This window comes from Calypte anna, chromosome 2, assembly GCF_003957555.1.
Source record: "Calypte anna isolate BGI_N300 chromosome 2, bCalAnn1_v1.p, whole genome shotgun sequence".
NCBI classification, from domain to species: Eukaryota; Metazoa; Chordata; class Aves; order Apodiformes; family Trochilidae; genus Calypte; species Calypte anna.
This window is the reverse complement of record NC_044245.1, coordinates 80,810,899-80,818,205: the sequence shown is the minus strand read 5'-3', so window position 1 is coordinate 80,818,205 and position 7,307 is coordinate 80,810,899. Positions and strand designations below refer to the sequence as shown.

Genomic DNA, 7,307 nt, shown 5'->3' with positions numbered 1-7,307 from the left:
TAAAACTAGTAATACAGTGTTTAAACCAAAAATTGTAAGATAAGTTTTTGAATGGCACCACTGCACAAGATTTTAATCTAAGGAGGCAGCAGAATGTAAAACTGATTTTTTAAAAATAGAATAAAAAAATATAAGGTCTCTCCTGGTTGAAAAAACCTTAATCTTATGTAACAACATTAGTGTCTCTAAAGTTAACAGCTGAAATGTCATAGCTCATGTGAGGAACTGGAAACTGGGACTGAAATGCCCACTAAATGCAGCAGACTTAGGAATGAATAGAGAAGATGCACTACCCAGAGGGAATTACTGCCAGAGTTCAGTTCCTCCAGAGGCCTCATCTTTGTTTCAAAGTAAACTTGACTTTGCATATACTTTAAATTGTTTCTGAGCCCAAACATCTTAAAAACCGCTCAGGCTCACAACTCCATGCCTTTAAAAACAAATGAAAGCCTCTCTTCAGTACTACTCAATTTGCAATACAAAGAAGCAAAGATTCTTGCAGTGCTTAAATACCTCTTGTCACCTGCAACATACTGCAACAAAAAAACATTCATTGTTGAGACTGAGTAGTCATAGAAAACAAAAAAGAAAGAAAATCGTTGGAAGGGTCTTCTGCAGGTAACCTACTTCAGCTGCCTGCCCCAAGAAGAGCTTATTTTTAAGTTATATCTGATTGCTCAAGGCTTTGTATGGGCAAGATGGAGAAATCTCTGCAGCAACCTTGAGCACCTGTTCTAGTGCCAACCCAGCCTGGAGTGAAGAACTTAATACTATCAAATTTCCTTCATTACAACTCAGATCGACTGCCTCTTGTCCTTGCTCTCTTTTCAAGAAACACTTTACACTAATCCATACAGATTTTTTTTTTCTGAACAGCAAAATCCTACTATCAGAAAAGGGATGGAATGAGCCACAAGAAGTCACCCTGTTTCTCCCTCTGCTTTAAGACAGGATCAACTGTCTCAAACATCTCATGAATGTTCGGAGGGAAGCTCAACAAGAAAGCTCTACCACTGCTTTGCTAGCCTTACAGTGATTGTTTTCTAATGCCTAATCCAAATTTCTCTTTCAGCAATTTTAGCCTCTACCCTTTATCCTTTTTGTACTTTTATTATTTGACTCATAGAGTTGAAGAATCATATTGATTGGAAAAAGCCTCTGGAGTTCACCTATCCCAGCTCCTCCTCCAAGCAGAGCCAGCTGCTACATTAGATCAGGCTGTCCATGGTGGTCTTCAAAACCTCCAAACCACTGTTGGAGGTTCTACCATGTTTGGTCAACCTGTTCCAGTGCTTCACCAGTCTACCTATACCCAAACAAAATGCCAGCTTGCTTCACAGAGGAATCCTATGTGGTTTTTTTCATTTGATTTTTAGCCTGCTTTCATTTTTTATCCTATTTTGGCATTACAAAAATTAAAGCTATCAAGGATACTCTAAAGCATTAGGAGAGCCACCCTGTAAAGTTTACAGATCCAAAAACTCTAATGGCAAGAACAATCTTGGTTTTTTGGGTTTTTTTTACTAAGAGAATTTGCACAGAGTAATATATTTTAGAATGAGTTATAAGACTTCTGGACACACCAGTTTTTAAGCATGCTACTCCCCCAAGCCTCTCAGTTCAAGAAGGACAAGGAACTGCTTGAAAGAGTCCAGTGTAGAGCCACAAAGGCCATGGGAGTGAAACATCTCCCTTATGAGGAAAGGCTGAGGGAGCTGGGGCTCCTCAGCTTGGAGGAGAGTGAGGGGCAACTTCATTAATATTTATAAATATGTAAAGGGTGTGTGTCAGAAGGATGGAGCCAGCTTCTTCTCAGTGATGTCCAATGGTAGGACTAAGGGGAACAAGTGCAAGCTGGACCACAGAAGGTTCCACGTAAATGTAAGTGTTTTCACTGTGAGGGTGACAGAGCACTGAACAGGCTGCCCAGTGAGGTTATGGGATCTCCTTCTCTGGAGACATTCAAAACCTGCCTGAACACATTCCTGTGTGACCTGCTTTAGGTGACCCTGTCCTGGCAGGGGAAGGTTGGACTCTATGGTATTTCAATCATCCCTTCCAACCCCTAACATTCTGTGACACACAAATTAGTATCAGCCAGAATACTCCAGTATCCAGACCAGTCTCTACTGGCCTCTTATCCCATAAACTTCCTCAATTACACTTTGAACAGTTTCACTTGCCTTCTGCTGGCAGTTTTGCTCTCAAGCTCTGCTTCCCCTATTACACACACCAGAAAAACACACCAGTCTTACCTTCTTTGCTGATGCCCTGTATCCACACCTCTTGCTAGTCACAAGCTTTACTTCAGTAGCTCCTGAGGACCACGGCAGCACAGAATACAAACAAAGGATGCTTTTACTTTATTGCTCTTTTCTGTCAAGTCAGCCCAGTAATATTGTGACAGGAAAAGTGATTAGTGGTGGAGCTAATACAAGGAAGACCAAATGAGCAGACTAGAGCAGGTCAGAATAGCATAAGGCAGCAACTGGATTGTCTGCCAGGTAACAAGTTTTAAATACAGAGGAACACTTAGCTTTCTGGTTTTCCTTGCTATGCCAAAACATAGTCTGGCATAGAGTTGCTTAGCAGTATGGATGGGTGTGGAAATGAAGGCACCAAAAACTTGAATGCACCTAAATCCTCATTAAGGTCTTTTATGGATGAGGATTTAGGTCTGCTATAGAGCACATTAATATAGCTCCATGAGCTCCTGCCTAAACCCACTAATTTTAGCACATAAAAGTTAACAAAACAATAAATTCATCTGCTGGTGAAAAAGAAATAAAGTCAAGTTACAATTGGAAGGACAAATGTAAGCACAAATGTTCAAGTTTTGCAAACTCCCAAGATGAAAAGAGCTTCCCTGTAAAACTCATCTTCTACACATGGACTAAGCCTCTGGGCAGTGAGCCCAACACACTGTTCTGTGCTGGGACTGCCCTCCTTATCACCAGATTACACAGATGAGTTTGCAGCTAATCAGGAATGCTTCAGGTGACAATCACTGATCCCCAAAATCCCCTCCTTTAGGTGCTTAAAGGGACATTTTACCCACATAAGGAAAGCTTTCCCCACAGAACCAAAATACCAAGTTGGCTGTTAAAAATTTATATCTGAAGATAAAGTTTTTATATACATTCTATTTCTATTACTATGATGCTGAGGAACATGCTACTTTTCACAGCTATACCACAGGAAGGCAATTTAATTTTTTTTTCAAATTTTTATTCAACAACCTGCTTACAGAAAACAATCAGATTTAAACAGAAGCTTACATTAAACAAAATACTAATATTCTGAGAAGCTAAATGCCAAATAGGGTCACTTTCTCCATCCTCAGCCATCTGCACTGCAGCTCATAGAGAAAAACAAAAGTATCCAAATGTTTTCTTGGTTGCAGTTGACAGTGACACAAGAGGTGCAGCCCTTGATAGGCTCCTGTTCAGTCTAATTTGGCAAGATGAAAGCAGGCAATTGTTTATAATGTATTTAAAAAAATAAAAGGGGGGGGGGGGGAGCTTGACACATTAAATAATGATCAAGTATAACAAATACATTTATCTTAAAAACAGATGAACCTACAATCCTGAAGTATACTTTTCACATGATAAAACCCATGATTTTCTGCTCTGGTAATGCACTTTGTGGAAAATGCTACGTATTGATGACTTGCAGACAATTTTATCTCCAAAGCCTTTCAGGAAAGAAGAATAGATCACCATAAAAGTTTTCACTGCAACCTTTTACTCAAAGTTTTCACAAAGATTCAGAAGTTTCCGACCACAATCATCAACAACCATCAAGGTTCCTTTACAGTTCATCACTGCCAGTTTTAGTACAGTTTTTATGAAGGCTTGGATTCCCCCTCTCTCTTCATAATTCATGGTTACAAAATTCACATTTTTAAAGATATCAAAGGCCAACTTAAGGAGGAGGATCTTCTCCTCGAATAGCTTTGTACTTCGCCATGTCTTCTGGGAACACCTTTGTCAGTTCTTGAATTAATAGACTTTTAAATTTCTGGAAAGAAGAAATACAAATACATCATTTGCCCAATTTTTCTAGATTTCAGACAGTATTACCTATTGGGCAGTAGCATTTGTTTACAAGACATTACAGTGACCTAAGAGAACAGGAGCCAAAAAACACCATCAAAACCACATGCACAAACACAGAAAGTTAAACATACAAAATTCACTAAAAATGCTCCAGTGAAATCCACTAGGAAAGCACCAGGCAAACTAAAATGCTTTTTATTTCCCATAAATTAACTAGTATTTTCACCTAAGAAATACCAAGTAGTTGGACCTCTCTGGTAAATTTTGCTGCTCTGGTATCCCTCTGACCTTGCTAAACAAAGCTGATAAGGGACACATCCTCTTGATTTGATAGGGAATCCCCTCCACCTCAAAAAAATGGAACTCGTGCCTGCCTAAGAATACACAGTTCTTCCAACTTTTACAAGCACAGAGCATAGCAAACAAAAGAGAAACTTAGGACACATGAAGATATGTCTACATTCTGCAGCACAAACTGCCATCCTCCACATTAATTTTAAGTTGGCTAAACAATAGTCTTAACAAGCAGCCCTTTCTTAAATCTGACTGAACTTCCTTTTCTGGCTGTATTTTTCAGCAGTAATTACTGCTGTTAAACAGATGGAAGTACAAGTTCAGAAAACTAAACACTAGCATACATTATAAGTCATTTTATAAAAATCAACTCATTGTACTTACTGAGTACATTTGAGATTTTTATAATCTTAAGATCCACTTAAGACTGGAAAAATACCCATTCTCTTGTGCTTATTTCTGAATTCACACACATCATATTTACACCTCTATAACTGTGGGAGGTACTCACTCGGATTCCAAATGAAAACACAAAAAAAAGGTCCATAATGCTACATACAACCTGAATCAAAACAACATTTCAGAAACACCTCCATCTCCAAGTGAGGGATGAATTATAAGTTTCCGTTCAAGAACGGGCTGAATTAGCATCAACTGAGCTACAGAGATGCAGAGCAATTCCTAACACAGATCACTTAATAAGAGAATTTAATAACTGCAAAAGTGAACTCCCCCTACATATTTAGAGAAAAGTAAAAACTTATCAAATACATTGTTACATGAGTACTTTCGTTATTTCTGGTTTACCTTCATTGTGTCAATTTTTCCTTTTACTTGCTCATTTTTAGCCAAAGCTCGCTCCAGACACTCCTTGGTGTAAAGCTGAGGATTGCGGCCTTGATCTATGTACCTGAAAACAGGAAAGATACTACATCAATGATTAAATTCCTACTAGGTTCTTCTCCAAGGTACAGAATGGTTTGCCTTGCTGTCTTATTTTACTACCACTATCCAAAACGTGTATTTAAAAAACGTGGTTTAACTTGGCTATTTTCAGAAGTCATCTCAAGGAAGACCAGACTTCCAAGCAGCTGTCTTGGTATCCTGTTTTAAATCTTTGTTTCCAGAAAGCCTGGGGCTTTGATAAAAAAAGGATTAAAAGCAAACATAAAACTACCTGCTCCTCACAGGCAGCAAGCACAAATGAATGAAGAAAGATGGTCCTTTTCCAAGCAATTGAAAGGGTATTAACCATAAAATAGCTTGGTTAGTACATAGGGAACAATAAGCACATGGGAATACAGCACCTTGCAATTCAAGGATAAGGAGGAACTGTGCATACCATAATAAGGGTTAAAAATTAACACTTATATCTGCAAACCTATGAGCCTCTTTTTGCTTTGCGATATAAGTGCCTGACAAAGGGAAATTCCACCACTGAATAAAGAAAACAGAACATTTAATATCGTAATAATACTCACAGATAAAGTGAGAGCCCACCTGAAAAAGATCTGTATAGCCAGTGATACACTAGAATATAACAAACCAGGGACATTTGGCTTAAAAGAAACACCAGTAAATTAACTTGCCAGTAAAAAAAAATATCATCAAAGCAGTATAGCTCTCTCTCTACAACTGTGATTTTGTTTTTTTAACATTTTAATCCTAAATGCCAAAAAAAGGACTAACAAACCTGAAACAACACAAATATTTAAGTACTGGACTGTTTGGTTTTTTTCCCCCCTCCAACTTTAAGTTCTGATTCCAACCTAGTGTAAAAGTATATTTCCAAAGCAAAAGTCTCCTTACTAAATCACTAGATTCAGCACAATTAATATTACTGCCTATATATGTAGAGTCAATATAAATGGGAAAAAAAAAAAATCTTCTCTTACCCTTCTGCCTCCTCACAGGCTAGAGGTACTTCTTACTGTCTTCTGCCTGCTCACATTAGCAGAGGCACTCAGAAAATGGAGTTTAAGAAACAAGCAGTCCTCAGGAAAAACATCACTGCTGCAGAGACACAGTACCTCACATCATACCTACTACAGCACCTTCCCTGCCAGATACAAAGTTACTTACTCAAAAACCTCCAAGGGCACACTGATATCGTGCAGCTGCTGCCGGCATTTGTCGATATCCTGCAAGCCCGTCACCATGAAATTCCTGGAAGATGAAAACAGGTCGGGTTTAACTCGAAAGGGCTGTAACTGCGCGGCTGCCAGGCCGACGACTCGAATCCCAGCGACGGAGACCCCAGCAAACCTCCCCGTCGCTCCTCCCACGCTCGGCTACGGATGAAGAGCGACAGAACCGCCGGCGAGGTTCTGTGGTACCTGAGGTACCGGGATGGGGTTGGGGGATGGGGAGGTGGCGGCCAAGGCCTCGCGCGGCCAGGCCCGGTAAGGGTAAGGAGTGGGCGGGAAGGCGAGATCCTTACAACTTCTGGTTGAGACCAGCCTGGCTGCTGGGCTGAAAATCGCTGACGATAATGCCGAGCTGCCGGATGTTCTCCACGAACTTTTCCAGGTGTTCCTCCAGAGAGTCGAACTTCTCCGCCATCACCGCCACCTCCCCACCTCTTCCGGACTCCTGCGCATGCGCAGGACACAACACGCACACAGCCTACGGTCACGCCCCCTCTGGCACAAGCCACGCCCCTTGCTCCTAAGCCACGCTCATTCAATCTAAGCCACGCCCCCTCTCTCCTCCCACCCCCCCCGCCGCCGCGGCACCGTTGGGAAGGGGGAGGGCGCAGCTCAAATCCATCTCTGAAACAGTTTCTGGGCCTTCTAAAAAGTCCTTCCCCAGCTTTCCTGTATCCCCTTTCAGGTACTAGAAGGCCGCTATAAGGGCTTCCCGGAGCCTTCTCCTCTCCAGGCTGATGAAGGGACTCGAGCACAGATCCTATGAGGAGAGGCTGAGGGAGCTGTAGCTGCTCAGCCTGGAGAA

The 7,307-nt window shown here is 41.0% G+C and overlaps 1 protein-coding gene across 1 annotated transcript; it reads right to left on the bottom strand.

Moving 5' to 3' along the window:
* Positions 1-3,224: 3,224 nt before the first annotated feature.
* On the bottom strand, positions 3,225-6,958 carry MED10 (mediator complex subunit 10). The gene is made up of 4 exons (XM_008491332.2): positions 6,796-6,958; positions 6,438-6,521; positions 5,163-5,265; positions 3,225-4,023 (listed from the first exon to the last, which is right to left on the bottom strand). Exons 1-4 carry the CDS (start codon positions 6,915-6,917, stop codon positions 3,928-3,930), a joined length of 405 nt encoding a protein of 134 aa, XP_008489554.1. The 5' UTR covers positions 6,918-6,958; the 3' UTR covers positions 3,225-3,927.
* Between the last annotated feature and the right edge of the window lie 349 nt (positions 6,959-7,307).

Excerpts from the sequence above, each read along its gene's own strand:
- MED10 (XM_008491332.2), bottom strand. The coding sequence starts at position 6,917 with ATGGCGGAGAAGTTCGACTCTCTGGAGGAACACCTGGAAAAGTTCGTG. Across the intron at positions 5,266-6,437 it reads GTGCCCTTGGAGGTTTTTGA|GTACATAGATCAAGGCCGCA; the intron begins GTAAGTAACTTT and ends TCCTGTTTTCAG. Across the intron at positions 4,024-5,162 it reads GAAAAATTGACACAATGAAG|AAATTTAAAAGTCTATTAAT; the intron begins GTAAACCAGAAA and ends TCTTCTTTCCAG.